Raw genomic sequence first — 18,282 nt, 5'->3', positions numbered from 1 at the left:
TACACACAAACGGTTAAGCACTTGCTACAAGAGATCATTAAACTGAATATTATGACCTGATTTCAAGTAGCGTTTGATGCTTTAATGACCACTAATAACATATAAGTCATGACTCTTACTCATGTTTAGAGGCAGGTAATCAAATCTCATGTGAAAAGACTGTAAGTGAGGGTCAGAATGAGTTGTCACCTGTATTCCATGTGATTTTTTTTTTCATTAGGAGCACTAGATCTTTTCCAAAAGAGGAAAATAAATTGGATCAATCAGTGATCAATTGTAAAACAAAAATTCTCCCATTTCAGGGCTAACCTGCTTAGCTTTTGAGATCAGGCATGTTCAGGATGGTATAGTCATGGACAAAATAAAAATTTTAGTGGGGCCAATCTTAACCAGTTTTCTATTTAAAAATACCTTATACTTGTAGAGAACCTTATAGTATTTCAAATGCTCATACAGGGTGCACCCATAGTGTCTCCCAAATTCTTTGTGCCCCCTTTTTCTGGGGAAGCTTAATGATAGCTGATATTTCTGCATGCTCCTAAGCCATGCCCTGTACTCTTTTTATTCCACAGGTGGTGGATGCCAGGCTGGTATCTGTTTTTGATGCAAGAGAACTGGAACTGGTCATCGCAGGCACAGCTGAAATAGACCTAAGTGATTGGAGAAATAACACAGAATATAGAGGAGGTAAAATTTGATTCATAGATGGACGGACTTTAAGTTTCAAATTAAAGGGAGGCATGGTCCAACTTGCTATTCTTAACACAAGACAGACAAAGCACTTGTACTCTAATCATAGGTTTGTTGAGACCTTGGGCAAGGTACATTCCCTTCTTTCCCTAGTTACTTCATCAGTCTAAAGGGGGAAGGCTTGTTTACGCACCATCAGAGGATGTCATAACTCTTTAATTGTTGGTGACTAAATGTGACCATAAGAACACTAATTAATTATTTTATGGTGTTAATGAAGCATCAGACAGGTAACATCCAGCTGGTCAAACTCCACCTATTCCATTTTCATTCTAAAACTTCTGGGGACACACCCCAATTGGTCAGCACGTTTTTTTCTCCAGTTCTTCCATTCCACACTTACCAATTGCAATGGTTGAAACACCTGATTGAAACAAGACAGATTCTCAAAATCCAACAAGCTTATTGGCAAAACCATTCTAAATTCAAGCACTATGTTCAATGGAAAAGGTACTATTAAAAAATTCGTTTAGATTGGAAGCTTTAGAAGTAGATTTCTGCAGATCAGTACAAATTTTTAATTAGTTACTGGGACCAAAGCTATTGAAATTTGATTGTTAAATCTGGGACTCAAATGGTAATTCAGAGTTGTGTTCAATAAGTTCAGAGTTTTGTTCAATAATTTTAATCAAAGAAAGAATACATTTTCTGAAATATATTGTAGTGTTAGAAAGTTTTCAGAAACTCATCACAAATACCAGTGTTTTCTGGTTCAGAGTTACTTTTTTGTTTGGTGGTAGTTTTTGTTGTTGTTGCTTTTAGCTCAAAATCTAAGAGGTTAGCAGTTGTTCTAAGCCCAGATAGTAAAAAAATACAAGCTTTGCATCACTGTTAACTATTTAGCAGAGTAAGTTGAGAATTGAACAGATCTCTAGTTATCTGTAAGTTGAAACAGACATTTAAAACAACAACAGTTTTATGGTTGCTATAAAAAAAAATGCCTTAGAATTGCTAAATTGCTTTTGGTTTTGCCCACCCCTGGCTCTTCCAGCTCTTGCCTCTTCTGTGGCTGGCTTTGCTTGACTGTTTTCTCTGAAAGGCTGTATTAAATTGCATTTTCCATTGCTGCTGTTTCTGAATCTAATTGCTGGAATAAGTTTTTCAGTTGGCCCTACATATGATCCGTATATGGCTTTGGCTGTTGTAACTTACACTGTACCATAAATATTATTTACTCATTCCTTCATCCCAGGAGAATCTAATAGCAATGCAGTTAATCAAATCAACCATATTTTTATTCACACAGTATAAAGTTTTACTCACTATATCCAACTAATTAAGGAACTATTTATATGGTTATTATAAATCTTATCAAATGAGAACCTTAGGAGGGAGCAGGAAAAGGGCCCTCTACTCAGCTGCCACACTTGCTAACCCAACTGGTTGGCACTGAATGAAAAAGCAGCTAAGCTGCCACTGGCCATATGTTCATATGGCAGCTGTTTGGAGAGAATATGAGACACATTCACTCCTTCTCCTACCAAAAAAGGGTTAGTACAAACAGAAAAAGTGGAAGCGAAACGGGCTGATTCATGAGGTCAAAAAACTTTAATGCTATAATGTACTTATTTTATAGATAGAACTACTGTTTGCTCAGTACCAAATAGTCCTTACCAAAGTAGACTGGACATGCAACCTATGTGTCACCATGCCAAATCCATTTTTATTGACTCTCTCTCTTGGATCTCTTTCTTCTCCAAATGGGACTATACATCACAAATGAAATGGCAAACCTTAAAATGAAAACATTCTTGTTAAAAGAGTATCTACTCACCTTCTTTTTGGGGACTGATGACTCAGAATTTAAAGTAGCTTTTGTGCACATAATATGTAACTATCAATTAGTTTGAATCATTAATTATGCCTATCCTTGCCAGTGTTGTCTCTAAACTGAATTATTTTTCACTGAATGATTTTGGAACCCATAACCACTGCCTTAACCTACCTGTGAGATGATAATTTGGATGTTTCATTAAATTCTACTAAAATATGGAATAAAAGTAAAATTTAGTTGATGATTAATTAGGATTTATTTGTTGGAGGAATTAAAGGTCTCTTGTCTCTTTTGATTAATAAATTAAAATGAAAGTAATTTGGTTTTAAAATATATATAACTTTAAGAAGAGCTCATAGTTATGTATTTCTTTATACAAATGATTTAATTAACATGTTTTATCCTCTGCCAGAAGCCTTGTGAGGGTCTGTTTTCTTTGCCACTGTACCCTCCAGGCTTTGTACAGAGCATACCAAGTACTTGAAAATTATTTCTTATCTGAATGACTCAAAGAGTTAAGCAGTTCCAGTAACAGCAAGTATATTTTTCAGAAATGATACGCTAAAATAACTCATTTGTTGTTCTTCTTGCCACTCGTTTTCATTTAGTGGCCACTAAATAAAAACAGAGACCTCTTGGTTTCATTTATGTTGTTTTTATTTAACTTTTGACACTCACATGATCACATTTACAGTGCTATTCCTTAGTCTTAAATTACAAGCATCATTTAAAGAATCCAAGATGATGACCTAAGTCTGGGGTTTTGTTGTTGTCCTCCTGTATCTTAGGTGGGTTAAGGCAGAAGAGTCAAAGTAACATGGTGTTCATTATTGGTTTGATAGGTTACCATGACAATCATATTGTAATTCGGTGGTTCTGGGCTGTAGTGGAAAGATTCAACAATGAACAACGACTAAGGTTGTTACAGGTAAGATGCCATTAGATAACATTTTTAGTGCAATGATATAATTATTGTTGGAAATACATATCGTTGGCAATTTCTAAGTATTTTCATGAATACACACTTTTATATAGAAACATGGGATACACCATTTCCACACCCCTCAGATTGCGTGGTTATGACTTCATCGCCATCAGAACATCCCCAGCCTCGTAAAGGCATTACAAGAGAGTTGTAAGGAAGTGTCAACTCTAGTCCCAAAATCCTAGGGACAACCTTTGCCTTAAAGACAGTTGGGTCCCACCAGCAGGGTCCTCTGCAGCCAGTATACCTAGAAGCAGAAAGAGATTGTTCAATCCCGTAAGAAGGGATCCAGTTTGTCCATGAAGAGCCATTTCTTTTCCTTCATCTAACTTTCTACAAATTTGGAAAACAATAACATTCAAGGACTCTGAGAAAATCGTTTTTGTAGTATTTATAGTTATCTAGGGCAATTGTTACTTGGTTGCAGCTTAAGAGTTATCAGACACGGGAAAGCCTCTTGGATGCTCAGGCAGAGCCTTACAAGTAGACTGGATCTTGGCTCCTTTGGACCAAGAATCTGAGCCTCAAGTCTATAGACCCAGAAATCTATTTTTTAATTCACCTCAAATTTAGGGACCAATACTAAGTAGATTAAGTTAGTTGATATACCTACCATATTCATCTACAATGGAAATATGCCTAGTTTTAGCATCTCAGCTGGTTAGCTGCACAGGGTGCTTTATTTTCTATAAACCCTCCACATCCCACTTTCCTTGATAATGCAAAGTCCCTTCTTAGTGTTCTTCTCTGTCATGTTTATGTGTTGTGTTACTCTATGCCTATGAAGTTTGGTACTCCCACCTGCTCCTCCTTAGGAGCTCTGCCCATGAATGATGCAGTGTGTTTCTGGGCCACTTCTCACTGGCTTTACCTTTCCCTTCTATTTTCTTGGGTTGATAGTTTGTTACAGGCACATCCAGCATTCCCTATGAAGGATTCGCTTCTCTCCGAGGGAGTAACGGCCCAAGAAGATTCTGTGTGGAGAAATGGGGAAAAATCACGGCTCTTCCCAGGTAAAATAGAAAACAACATTTATTTTCTGCCACTACCAGGCTTTAGGAGAGACTTTGGATTATATAGGTCGGTAGGTAGATAGGTAGATGGATAGAGGAAAAGATATAGATAGATGAATCTATAAACATATATTCCTTTCCTATCAATGTTGAGGGAGGAAAGAAAAAAATCCCCCTGGTCATCCTTAAAATATATACATATATATCTGTATTTTAAAGTACAATACACAACAAAAGCAGAGCTTTTGCCAGCATTATGACCAAAGCAACATTGATCATCATATCTGTGACCCTTGTCTACAAGTTTTTGGAAGCCGTAGCTTTAAGTTCATGTTAAAAAGTACTTAGAATCCCTTTACTAAACATTATCATTGTAGTTGTTAAAGAATCTAAATCATGTGAATGTGCTTCATACCTCTGTTTACATTGTATGTATCTTAATTCCATGTGAATTCTCATTGCACTGGATTCTCATTCATAACAAGATCATACATTCCCTTGAACTAGAAAAATTTTGCTTTCCTAATGCTCCTAATAAAGGCAAGAGACTGATGACGCAATTTTTGTAAATAAAGAAGCATTTGAGCTTATAGGGAGATAGCTGGAGCAAAAGAAAAGGAGGGAGCAAATGAACACAAGAGGAATGGAATTCCTTTTCCCAATCAACAATAATACTATGGAGTTTTTTAAGTAAAAAAGAATCTCAAATTGCTTTTCTCTCTCTCTCTCTCTCAGCGCCCTCCCCCCTCTCCTAATTTTACTAATAAGAAAACTTAAATCTGGAGAGATTTAATGAAACTAGGTTCCCCAAAATATCATCTTAAATTTAAGTAGAGGTAACTTTAAGAAACCTGTTGTATTAGTAATATAAGGTGATAATAGATACTTAAAGATAGCATTGTAAGTTTAAATACAACCAACTTTAAGAGATCTAGCAAGTTTTCTTCTTAGCAATTGCAAGACATTTCAGAGTGCATACTTAGCATCAACAGAAGGAAAAAAAGCAGGGAGAGAACACTGAAAATACAAACCCAGAGAGAGGTGAGTGGTGCAAACTCAGGGAGCCTCCTTAGCCACCTTCTATGTATCACAATCTGTGAAAGGTGGTGCTGAATCAGATACCTAATTATTATTGGACACTTAATGCACCAAATTTGGGAGACTATAATTTCATTTTTTTTTTAGCCAAGCACTCATCAAAAATAATTTAATGAGTTAACATCAGATTATTTATTTTACTTACACAAAATAAGGACAAGGGAACTTCACTATTTTACCAGTTGAGAATGGCTGTTCTCCCTCCAATCCAGGTTTCTCTTGGAGGACCAGATGTGTCAGCTTGGTTTGATGAACTCCATGTTGTTGTCCCCCCCCCCCCCCCCGAATATTGTCTCTGTTGAAAAACTGGTTTCACAAAGAAGGTGGCAGCAGGAAAATTTCAGAATCCAAAGCTTAAAAATAAGTCTTGGGGTTATTTTCTGTCTCTAGGGGGGATCATCTGGTGTCCGGGGCCTAGGGACAGAGGCAAAGTCCCCAGCCACCCATCTAGGAGATGTCACTCTAAATAGTGTCTGGTGTCCTGACCTGTGCTCACCCAGGATGATGGTGGGTAAGGAGCAGCAGGTCACAGGGGCCCCCTGACCCTCTGGGAGACAGAGCTCTCCCTGTGCACACCCCAGGGCTGAGGGGAGAATCAACGACTGTCCCTGTCTGTGGTCCCTGAGGTGCTGGGGCAGGGATGCAGGAGGCAGCCAGTGTCACAAGACGTCCCTGTCCCCAGCCAAGCCAGGTGCCTGGCTGAGCGAGGAGAAAGACGGAGTCCCTCCTCAGGGCCTGGCCCCTGCGCCTGGTCTCACTTCCTCCCTGGCACCGCCTGGAAGGGGAGGAAGTGACACCCAAGGGAAGGCCGGGAAGTGAGGCTACCATCATCAAGTTCAGGGTATGACAGCTCAGTCTGCCGCCCAACAGGCCCCATGCTCTGCTCCTCTTCATGGACCACATCCCTTCTGAGAGTCACGCCCTTCCAGAGACATGTCTGTGTTTAGGCCCCCGGATCCGGAAGTGCCTCAGACCCATGTTTAGGCCCCCGGATCCAGAAGTGCCTCAGGTGCACGTCCATGTTTAGGCTCTAGGACTGGAAGTTCCTAGGGGCCCATGTTTTGGCCTACAGATCCAGAGGTTCCTCAGGTGCACATCCATGTTTAGGCCCCTGGATCCCTGTAATTTCATTGTTTAAAGAAATTTATTTTATTTATGCTTGGGTAATGGTGTTTTCCCTTTCAACACAAATTTGTATCTCAAAGCAGAGGACATGGACTAAGTAAAGCTTTTCATTCTTCTGAGAAACTTAAGAACTAGCATTGAAGAAATAGGAGAGGGCAGACTACTTGTGTCACTTTTCTGATAAAATCTATTTCTGTAAAGCCATTAAAGTATATGGAATAAACTTTAACAATAAGCAGATGGATCAGCCATTCATATTTAATGACTGGAATTTTCATTAAACCCGATGAACAGACAAAGGTAATTTGGTATAGCCTCCTTTTCCTCGTCTACCTTGGAGATCTGTAATTCTGAGGTTTAACTGAAATTATTCCTATAAACACTTAACATTCTCTCTGGTCCCTTATAAGCATCCAGTTGGTAGAGGCTGCCATTGTGATTTGTGTCACTGCCATCTGTAATACATATTAGATGGTGGCATATTAGACAGAGCATTGAGATGGGAGTTAGAAGACGTGGGTTCTGGTCTCACCTCTACCAACAGCTAGCTCTGGAACCTTCAGGATCACTCGATCACTGGGCTTTGGGTTGCTTATTTATAAAAGTCAGGAGGGGGTAGCAATTTAGGTTTGGTTGAGTAAGAGGTAACAGCAAAGAGCTGCTAGAGGATCTTGGGTCATGCTGTATTCACTCCTCTACTTCCTCCTGGTACCTCCAGGAAGTTCATGTGCTGACTCATTTTAAATGGTGGTGTTCCTCAGCATCATTGCATACACACAGTTGGGCAATAGGTGCTGTCATTTCTTCCTCTCTTCATATAAACCTAAGGCAGCTCTACATTCTTAGTTCTATCTAGATTATAAAATAGCACAAATGAAGATGGATTTATTCATCTCTATGAAGTAGGAATGGCAATTCCATGTTTAAAGAGTGTTTGGGATGATGGATATAAAAGTCCATATGATAGTATATTTTCTTTGTTCTTTTTGAACATTTATCATGAATCTCTGAGAGTTGCCACTACTCTGTTATAAAGTGCTCCACCAAAAAAAAAATACATTTGGGGAAAAAATATAAAAAGAAGAACTTTAATGTGTAACAGTATTGTTTCAGCAGAAGCAGTTTCTTTACTTATATTGTCATCACCCTCTATGAAACGTGAAGTATTAAAGAGGTTGTTTTAGGTTACCAGGTCCATTTCTCCCACCCTCAGAACAGATATACTCAAACCATTTTTCTGCTTTTTCCTGATACATATAAATTATAGAACTGAAGAATCAGTCTGAATCAACCTTGTCAACCCCAGCGTACTTGTTTCTATTAATGATTCTGTATTTGGCATGTAAGATGTGACATTGTATATACACACTAATAGAAAATACACAAATGTCCTTCTTACTTAAAAAAAAGAAAGAAAGAAAGAAAAAGTTTCCTCTAAGGAGTCTGGCAGAGTCTTGATCAGAAATGGGAGGTTATAACCTGGAGAGTGAGAAGCGGCTCAAACCAGCATGATGAGGGAGAATATCTTGGTCTTTCCAGACATGAATGATTCAGAGCCTTTCATCCCTTCAAGCCAGCAAATACCCATCTCATTCTTCTCCCCAATTCCAACACCCTCTTGGTGGGAGCAGTGGGTAGCACTACTCATGGAGTGAGCCAAGAAGTATACTAAAGCATTTATGGCTATATGGCTGTCTCTAAGACCTGTGCGAGTTGGATCCCTGGCTCTTTTTAATCCCTTCTGCTGTAATAAAGTAACTAGAGACTCTGCTGCTAAATAGTAGTAGAGACACAGGTTTTCCATGGAGATTTACAACCTGAACACATAACTGCATTTCTGCTTTAGAGTTGGCTGTTAGTTTAGCTCTGCGTTTCCATTTCTGCAGACGACTTCCTGCACCATGGTGCTCTGGATTTTCTGAGAAAAGAATAAATTCGCTTTGTGGGAATTTCTTTTAAATAGTTTTTTAAAAATGGACTGCTCACTTGCCAGTCTGGAAAATGCAGGGCAGCCCTCTCTCCCATCATGGTATAGACTTCCTGTGTTCATCCCTGAGATTTTTTGCCAAGTGGGATGATGGGACAGAGGAGCTGGGGAGCCATAATCACTATGAAGGACTGATAGTTCTTGCTGAAGGGGAAATGCTAATTTTTGGAAAATGGTGGTGCCTGGAGATGAAGGTAATGCTGATCCAAATCAAGAAATTGAATGTAAGATTTAACTATCAAATAGGTGTCTCAGAGAAACAGTTTTTGCAATGTAATTAAACTATAAAAGATAAAATTATTTTCAAAGACTGAGAACATTTTTACCTTAAAAAATCCCATTTTTATTATCATAAAAACTTATTGCAAAAGTGATAGGAAATATATGTATATGTTAAAAATATATTAAATATAAATGTCTAAAAATGTTTAAATGTATACTTGTTTATATCAACCAAGTGTCTACTACTCTGTTAACATTTTGAAGTATATGTCTCCATTCATATACCCATGCATGTGCACACATGTACACAAACATTTTAAAACAAAAGTACAAGGTACAGCATGATCTGTCAATAATCTGCCTTTTGTCTGCTACAAGCCACTAATCATGTACATCTTTCCATGTCATTAAATATTGCACTACAATATCATCTGTAATTGGGCTTTTCCTTCTCTGGTACAGAAAAACATTTTCTGCTGTCAAAGTAAACTGTCATCTAACAAATAAGAAAATAACTGAAATAGAGTGCTACTTTTCTCAATTAAAAAAATAATGGTAAGCCCTGGAAGAACCCTTTGGTGTCACCTCTTTGCTATATTTGCTCTGAAGCTTTCCTCCTGTTCTCCCCAGTTCCTGCCACCAGCTGATTAATGAGGTGACTTTTGATTTTTGGAGGAAACCATCAGAAGATTCTCATAAAACAGTTTGTTCCTTAGTTTAGTTTCTGGGCTCTCTTCAACTCCTTTCTCCTTTGCCTTCCCAATAATACTTACAATATTTGCTACCATTGAATCAGCATGTACTAACTAAAATATGCCAGAGATAACTCATAATAGTATCATATCAAAAAAATCACTTAAATGTGCTTTATCTTTTGGATTGGTCTTTACTTCGGAAGGTGGGTAAAGTTATAAAAACTGACCATGTATAAAAAAATGAAGTGAAAAATTGAAGCTATTGAAATAATTTATGAATTTTAATGGACTGAAAGGAGGGTCACTTGCTGCTTGCAACAGAGAATAGCATAATCCGAGCCCAACTGACTAGTGGACCTTGAAACCTGCTTCATACATCATATTGTAAAGTGTGTATTTGTGGGTGACAGATATCACAACTGTTAAAGAATAATTATTACCCTCCCCTTGGCTTCAAGAACAAAAACTAGTTTGGGTTCATCTGACCACCATCCTAGTCTGCACCACAGTCACCTCTCCGGGGACCAGAGCAGCCTTCTGGCTGAATGCCCTGCTTCATCCTGTGTGCCTTTCGTCAACGAACCTGCACTCAGCAAGCACTGTGATCTGCTGTCTTTAGGTCACCTCCTCCCCTGCTTGTACCCTCCAGGGGCCTAGATTAAATCCAGATTCCTTCCAAGCACTTGCAGGTGTGGGGCCTGGTCAAGCTGCCACTCTAACCTCAGCACATATAGTCTCTCACCCACAACAGCCACCAACCTCCTGGCTAGTCCTCGGTCTAGACCCAATTCTGTTTCAAGACTCTGGAACTTACTGCCCAGACTCTTTCCTGCTAGTTCTTTCTCATCTCTAGGAAGACAGCATAGATGTAATTTCTGCAAAAGGCCCACCTCACTTTTTTACCCAGTGTGCCTGTCACTCTGTCACACTTTATTTCCTTCATAAAACTTACCCTAATTTGACTATCATGTTTAGTTATTGATTATCCCTCTCCTATTCTAGAATAACCCTGGGAGAACAAGGGCCTTATTTGAGTTGAACATGACTTTGTCCTTACCACTGAACCTGGCACCTAACACTCAATGAATATTGTTTTCAGTGAATTGTTAAACTTGTGGGATGACTTTGGACTACTCCAGACAAGATATTTCAAAATCACTTTTATATTTATATAATCATCTGAATAGTTGAGGGCAGATACTAGTAATTATATTACAAAGTTTTAAAGACTAAGTGAGATAATATATGCAAAGTGCTTAAATATGAGGCCTAACACATCATTCAGTAAATTTAGCCATTATTACTGTTGCTTCTAATATCTATCATCCAGGGTTGGCATTGTATTTTACAATCTTTAGTTGTGTGAAAAATGTGCTATATCCACCCAAGATATTTACATTTTGTTTGGAATTCCAGGAGTTCCCGACTCTGGAAATGTTCTTCCTGTAAAAAATTATATGTAACATTCTTCCTCAGAGCCATCCATGGGTGAAGAAGTTATCTGCTCACTATAAATTTTTTGTTTTGGGGTCATTTTTTTGGTACTAGGAATTGAACCCAGGGGCACTTAACCACTGAGCCACATCCCCAGCCCTGTTTTATATTTTATTTAGAGACAGGGTCTGGCTGAGTTGCTTGGGGTCTGGCTGAGTTGCTGAGGCTAGCCTCGAACTCACAATCCTCCACTTTAGCCTCCCAAGTTGCTGGGATTACAGGCATGTGTCACTGCGTCCAGCAAGAGGTTATCTGCTCAGAATGAATAGTTTGAAGAGTTTCTTCAGCAAGTTATCCACCTGTATAGGAATTCCTCTATAGGAGTATTCCACACTGCATTTACAAATTCAGGTGCATATTTACTAAGGTGGCCTAATGAGACATTGAAATAAGCAATAATATGATAATCTAATTTCTCTAGTCAGCCAATAGAAATTCATACGTGCTTATTATATGCAAAACCTTGTGGCCAATAGAAGTTGATCTCTGTTTATGTGGAGGACCTTAAAACACAGGGAGGGAATGCTGAAGTCTGGCTTGGCACAATTCAGGAGCCACTTGTCAAAAGAAACTAACTTTATTTTTAGAACTACAAACGCCAAACAAAACAGCTCCTCAGGGAAAAACCCTCAGAGCCCAACTGCCACCACCGGCTTCCACAAGCCTCTCCCCCCCACACCAGCCTCTCAACCTCCCACAATCCTCCTGCTCTTGAGGCCGATTGGCTGGGTTGCGTGGGCAGAGCCAAAGAAATACTCAATGAGCAGCTCCGTGGAGGAGCCAATCAGCTAGATGTTGCTGGGGCCGCTGTGAGCCAATCATCAGCTGGCAGTCTGAAGGGCAGGGAAACAGCCCAATGAACATCACCGCAGAGGAGCCAGCTAGATGTTGCTGGGGCCACTGTGAGCCAATCATCAGCTGGCAGTCTGAAGGGCAGGGAAACAGCCCAATGAACATCACCACAGAGGAGCCAATCAGCTAGATGTTGCTGGGGCCACTGTGAGCCAATCATCAGCCGGCAGCTGGAAGTTTGCTGGCAGCTGGATCATCAGCCGGCAGCTGGAAGTTTGCTGGGGCCCCTTTGGCTGTGGCTCTCAACATCTCCCCCTCTCTGTTTAAACAACAAGCATGTGGCTTAGGGACCGTGCCTGCCTTAGGTTGTCCAATACTACATATGGTCCTTACCCGTCTTCGGATGAGCTGACCTCAGGGCGTCAGCCTCCTGTCTTAGGTTGGTACCATTGTAATTGGATCTTACCCGTCATTGACTACCGGTCCAAGGGCAGTATTAGATATTTGCATGAACAGATAGTCAGCATCATTATCCACAAAAATGATATGAAAAATGAGTAGCTTGAGTACTAAGTACTGTTGAATTCCTTTCCAATAGTTCACACTGAATACCTTGTGAGGTCAAGGGTTGTGCTGTGCTGCCAGAGGTGACACAGGTATTTGTGATTGAGTCTGAATAAGAATTCCTCCTCTAAACCTTATGGTCTCTTAAGAATATACTAATGAGGGTATTAGATAAATTATGACTATCTTAAAAATTTTTAATAAGTTTTACCTTTATTTGTGTTAACAAAGCTATGTAGGCTAACAGAACTGCCACTGGGCCACTTTAATTGAATCTTATTGCTCTGTGTGATTAGTAACTTTGGATTATTCATGCTGATTACAAGCTCTTGATTAATGATCTATCCTCTACCTATTTCCTATATTCCTCCTCATGCTTAATGGTCCCTCTGCTGTCCCCCTCAGCACACCCAGTCATTAACTCCGGTTCACCCATGAATTAAATTGGATAGGTCCTTGCATGAACACACCTGACTTGCAGATGTGGCCTTGCCTCCCCATCTGGCCACAGGTCCAACCTTGGCTCCTGTCACTTGCATTTCTCAGATTTCTTGGTGCTGCTTTCTCACACCCCAGGCAATCTGCTAAGAACATCCTTTTCCTTCTTAATCCAGAAAAGCTCTGTACACCTACAAATCCTTCAAGCCTTGGCAAGGAGAGTCTTCTATAAAGCTTTCCCCAACTCTGTGGAGCAGACTTATAACTCATTGTATTATTGTTTGTATGCCGAGCCCTAATTGCCCACAGGAATCTTTTGGATTAAACAAAGGTGTCTCAGTCTTCTGAGGAATTGCAGCCCTAAACTAGGGCTCACAGTGTATCAGGCAGAGGCAAAGGAAGGCTAGATTTCAGTACCACTTGCCCCAGGTAGATCCCCTAGTACAGAGCACAGGCTGCACAGCCTGCAGGGCTCCCATTTGCTGTGTATTTACAGGCAGAGTATAAACTTCTTGAGGACAGAAATCAGACTTCTCATTCTCATCTACCAGGAGACAGCTGAATGTTCAGCATATAATATACACACAGTTAAGTGCTTGTTCAGTAAGTGAAGGAATAAATAAATGTAATGCTAATTGAAAAATTAAATTTTGTTCATCAAATCATTTTGCATGGGGATGACAAGCTTTCCCAGTATGGGATCTTCAAGGAGAAAAATAATGAGAGATTCAGAAATTGAAAGAACTTAGATTCTGCCTGACAACCTATTGGCTCCAAATTAGGGCACCCCAAAAGGCCAGAAAAGGAAGAGAAGGAGAAGAAAGACCAGGACCTTTGCAGATACTCAGAAGAAGCCCAGCTTTTCCTGCTGTAGTGTGTGACCATGAGAAAAACTTCAGGCTCATCTGATCTCCTTAAGGAAGCCTGTGAACATACTTTCACATCAGTAAAATTTGGACTTGCCAGATCATTAGATTGGGAATATGCCTATTTTCAAAGAAATCTTGGCATTGGAAATTGATATATTTCAAGATTCCTTAGAATTCTCCAGAATGCTCTTAAGTATTTTTGGTTGATCAATTGCTTGATGAAGGAGTGCAAATAGGAGTAAGAAAAGTGAAATCTGAAGGGTTGCACAATACTGTCAATTAAGAAAATAAGGGAGTTAACACTTTCTAAGCTGTAATGCAGATAAAAAGAATTTATTTGATGCAAAGGCATTTTATTTCTAAGACTATCTACTAGATAACATAAGGTACATGATTTTCTCTTTCTTTCCTCTCATTTTAAAATCTTAAACACAGAAATCACTTCTGGAAGAATTAGAAATAAATGAATAAATACATTCACACAGAGGAAGCAGCACATTAATCAATTAGCTGACCTATGGAAATATAATTGTGATATTTTTGGCTTACTGGATTTGGATAACTGACTTTTCAATCTACAGGGGGAAAAATGGGGTATAAATATATGACCTCCCTGTTAACATTTGAAGGATTCAGAAAGCACTACAGGATCTATTAAGTGAGACCAGATATATGGAGGGTTTTTACATCTTGATATTTATGCCAGAAGATTTCCTGAAGATGTGTTTAGACCTGTTCTCCTTGAGTGGTCTTGGCTGGATAGATTTAAAAAACTAAATTCATTATAAACTTTTGTGTGACTGGCTTTGAAAGATTTGGAAAATGTTCTTTTACTGAGACTGAATAGCTGGACAGGCTTTTGTTGCCAATATCAACACAGTCCAAGGGCCCTCCTGTTATTTTCTACTAGAGTTTTCTTAGGACATGGAATGGGGTGGGGGTGGAGGGTGTGAAAAGCCTCAGAGGATTTTGTTTTGTTTTGCCTTTTTATTTCTTTCTTGGCTCATATAGCAAGTTGATGGTAAATATTAGGCAATTCATTTAACCACACTCTTCCTCAATTTCCTCATTAGCAATACTGTCTTGTTTATAAGCAGTTTTGAAATTTTTGCAAGCACACAAAATGTTGATATGAATGTCCAATGTAGATATCTTGATTCTAATTTACTTGATGTCTCTCCAATAGTGGGGACAACCTATATCAGACTTGCTTAAAATAACTTTTAGAATGCAGATCCCCAGGCCCACCCCAAATCTTCTGAAGTAGACTCTCAAGGGGTATAACCAAAAGTCCCTGTTGTAAACAAAAGTCCCTGTTGTAAACAACTCATTGGCTGATTCCAATTCACTCCAAAGTAGCTCTGTTTTCTGGTAGGCCTGAGATTGAACTAGATAGTTTGATCACTTAAAAATCCCCTGGTATCTCCCAAGATTTTTCTGGACTGAACCAATCTTGACTATTTTCCTCAGAGCTGCTGCATATTAAGATTGAGCCACTCATTTAAAAAATGCCTGAAGCTTATTTTGTGAATCCCTCTCCATATGTAACCAGGTAGGATATTGAGGACTAGGAGCTCATAGTCAGGCCTGGGGTGAAATTATCACTCAAGCTTTCAAAAGTAAAAGAATAGAGCCAGTGTGCAGAAAATCACCTGCTTTCACTTTAATGTTGGACTTTCCCTAGAAGACCCAAAGTTGAGGTCTTATTCTTGATTTGGCCACTGATTCAGCTTTGACCTCGGGAAAACCATTTAGTCTTTCACACAGTTTTCCCTTCCACAGTATATGCTGTCTCCATCCATCCTCATGAAGCCTTTTCCAGAGGAGCTGTTTAGTTTTTTCAGAAAGAAAGTTGTGTTGTGGTAATTATACGTTATGTGAGCAGATGTAATTTAAGAAGGAGTGATAACCTTAGATTGTATAGCAATAATGGTGATTATATCTTATGACTAAAGAAGAGTGAAAAAGATTGATCAGTACTTCCCTTTGTATTGAGAATTGAAAAGAGTGCCCTAGCTCATGAATTTACTGGATAATGCACTATGGTACCTATAAAGAGATAATAGGAACTGCAAAGAAAATATGCAGAATTTCTGTTTCTTTGCTCAGACACCTAGAAGCATGTAAGGGCAGTTACTTACTACCAGCTTTGCCTCACCACCTGCCCTTTATAGACAATTCTACTGTTTCACATTATCATCACAGTTGCCACCTTTCTTAGATGTTGCTGCAAAACAAATTATATCAATTTAGTGGCTTAAAACAACACACATCTTTCTATGGGGCAGGAATCCAGGCACTGCTTAGCTAAGTTTTCTGTTCAGTGACACACATGGCTGAAGTCAAGGTGTTAGCTGGGCTATGTTCTCATCTGAAGGCTCAACTATGGAAAGATCTACTTTCAAGCTCCCTTAGATTGTTGGCAGCATTCATTCCTTAAATCTGTGAATTTCGTGGCAACTCGCTTCTTCAAATCCAGTAATAGAGTCTCTCTTTATTTTCTAGCATGTGTACAAATCAGAAACAAATCCTAAGGCTTTAGAAAATGAATGCATTTCACACCCATTAGGATGGCTATTATAAAAGTAAAATTTTTGTAAAAACCAAAATAAGTGTTGGCAAGGATACAGAGAAATTGCAACCCATGTGCACTATTGGTGAGAATGTAAAATACTATAGTCATTAAGGAAAATAGTATGGTGATTCCTGAAAATATTAAAAATAGAATTACCATATGATCCAGTAATTTTAATTCTGCATATACACTTCCCAAAACAAATTGAAAGCAGGAACTTAAACATATTTTTATATCCATGTTCAAGCAGCATTATTCACAATAGCCAAAAGGTAGAAGCAATTCATGCTCATCAATGGGTTTATGGATAATGGGGTGTGTGTATGTGCGTGTGTGTGTGTGTGTATGTATGTATGTATGTATAATGAAATATTATTCAGCCTTAAAAAGGAAGGAAATTCTGTCCCAAACTCTGAGATGAACCTTGAAAACATTATGTTAAGTGAAATTAACCAGACACAATGGACAAATGTTTTAAGTACATAGAATAGTACAAATCATAGAGACAAAAAGTAGAATGGTAGGTTCCAGGGACCAGAGAAGGGGAGAAACAGGATTTATTGTTTAAAGGGTTTAGTGCTTCAGTTTTACAAGATGAAAAAGTTCTGTGATGCTTGATGATAGTGGTTGCCAAACAATATAAATGCACTTAATGCCACAAAACTGCATTTAAAAATGCTTGCAATTGTAAATTTTATGTTTTTTTAATATTATGCCATAGTAAAAACATTAAAAAGAAAAGATGAAATAAAGATCATAAAGATCACAAAACAGGCAGTTTAACAAGTAAGCAGACTTGGGGAAAGATGCTCAATCTTTTAATAACTAAAGAGATAAAAATGAAAAAATAACAATGTACACCATCTTTTAGCCTAATGGGATAATGAATGTGTACTTTCACACATAGTTTGGCATATAATTCTGTCCAAACATTTCACTTTTTTACTTCTTCTTCAGCTCCCTCTAGAACAGAGATTAAAGTCTTCACTTAATATTTTTATTCCAGTGTTTCACATGAGATAAGATTTTAAACTCCTGAGACTTCTTTTAATATGTTCATTGAATTTTTAAAAATTAAGTTCTAATATAAGGATGTATAATAAGAATTACATTAATTGCAATTCTGAAATATTATTGTATCCAAAAAAAAAAGGTGCTTAACTGCAACTATTAGATGATTTCCTCCAGTATATCTCAGAGTCTGTAGTGTCAGGAGCAATAAATTAGTTAAACTATTTCAATGTTCTAAAATTGATATTCTTTAAAATATAACACAGAGGGCCCCTTCACATTTCTATTTCTAGTAAGTTATGTGACCATACACCTGCTTTATTACCTCTTTATTGTCTCACGGTTTCTATGGGTCTTGTTATCTTTTGGCAATTTATTGGAGGCAGATTAAATCTTTTTGATAACAAAAAAATGTAACTAAAAATATGTGTTATTAACTAGTCAAGAACTATGAACCAGGCACCTTGTAAAGCATTTTTCTATTATTTGACTTCAATACATCCTTTAGAGAGAAGTTATATTATTCCCTTTTGACCAGTGAGACAATTGAGTCTCAGAATGCTAATAACTCACTGCAAATCACACAACTGTGTACAAAGTTTAAATTAAATCCAAGTCTCTCCAACTCCCAAAGTTCTGATCTTCCCACTGTGCTACCCCACATCTAAGAATATTAATTACATTTGTTTTATAAGTAAAAAGTTAGAAGTAAAAATTTAAGCATAGTACCTTTTAGAAATAGCCTGTTAATAATCATAGATTCTAAAATTTTGTGTTGATTTAGGAGCATTTCTTAAGTCAAAATTGTTTTAGCTTCAGCTGAAAAGCTGTTGCACATTCAGAATCAAATGCTTCCTATTCCATGTCAAAAGTACAGATTTGCTTCCTGA

The 18,282-nt window shown here is 38.3% G+C and overlaps 1 protein-coding gene across 6 annotated transcripts in view; it reads left to right on the top strand.

The window, feature by feature from the left end:
* Hecw2 (HECT, C2 and WW domain containing E3 ubiquitin protein ligase 2) overlaps positions 1–18,282 on the top strand; it is a 355,738-nt gene that overhangs the window by 329,836 nt on the left and 7,620 nt on the right. For all 6 annotated transcript variants that reach the window (XM_040294632.2, XM_040294631.2, XM_078017777.1 and 3 more), the window contains 3 exons: positions 573–687; positions 3,367–3,452; positions 4,410–4,522. In XM_040294632.2, coding sequence (XP_040150566.2) covers positions 573–687; positions 3,367–3,452; positions 4,410–4,522 — 314 coding nt within the window. The remainder of the gene's footprint in view (positions 1–572; positions 688–3,366; positions 3,453–4,409; positions 4,523–18,282) is intronic.

The sequence above is a fragment of the Ictidomys tridecemlineatus genome, chromosome 7 (genome assembly GCF_052094955.1).
Source record: "Ictidomys tridecemlineatus isolate mIctTri1 chromosome 7, mIctTri1.hap1, whole genome shotgun sequence".
Classification (NCBI taxonomy): Eukaryota; Metazoa; Chordata; class Mammalia; order Rodentia; family Sciuridae; genus Ictidomys; species Ictidomys tridecemlineatus.
This window is presented reverse-complemented; position numbering and strand designations above follow the sequence as displayed.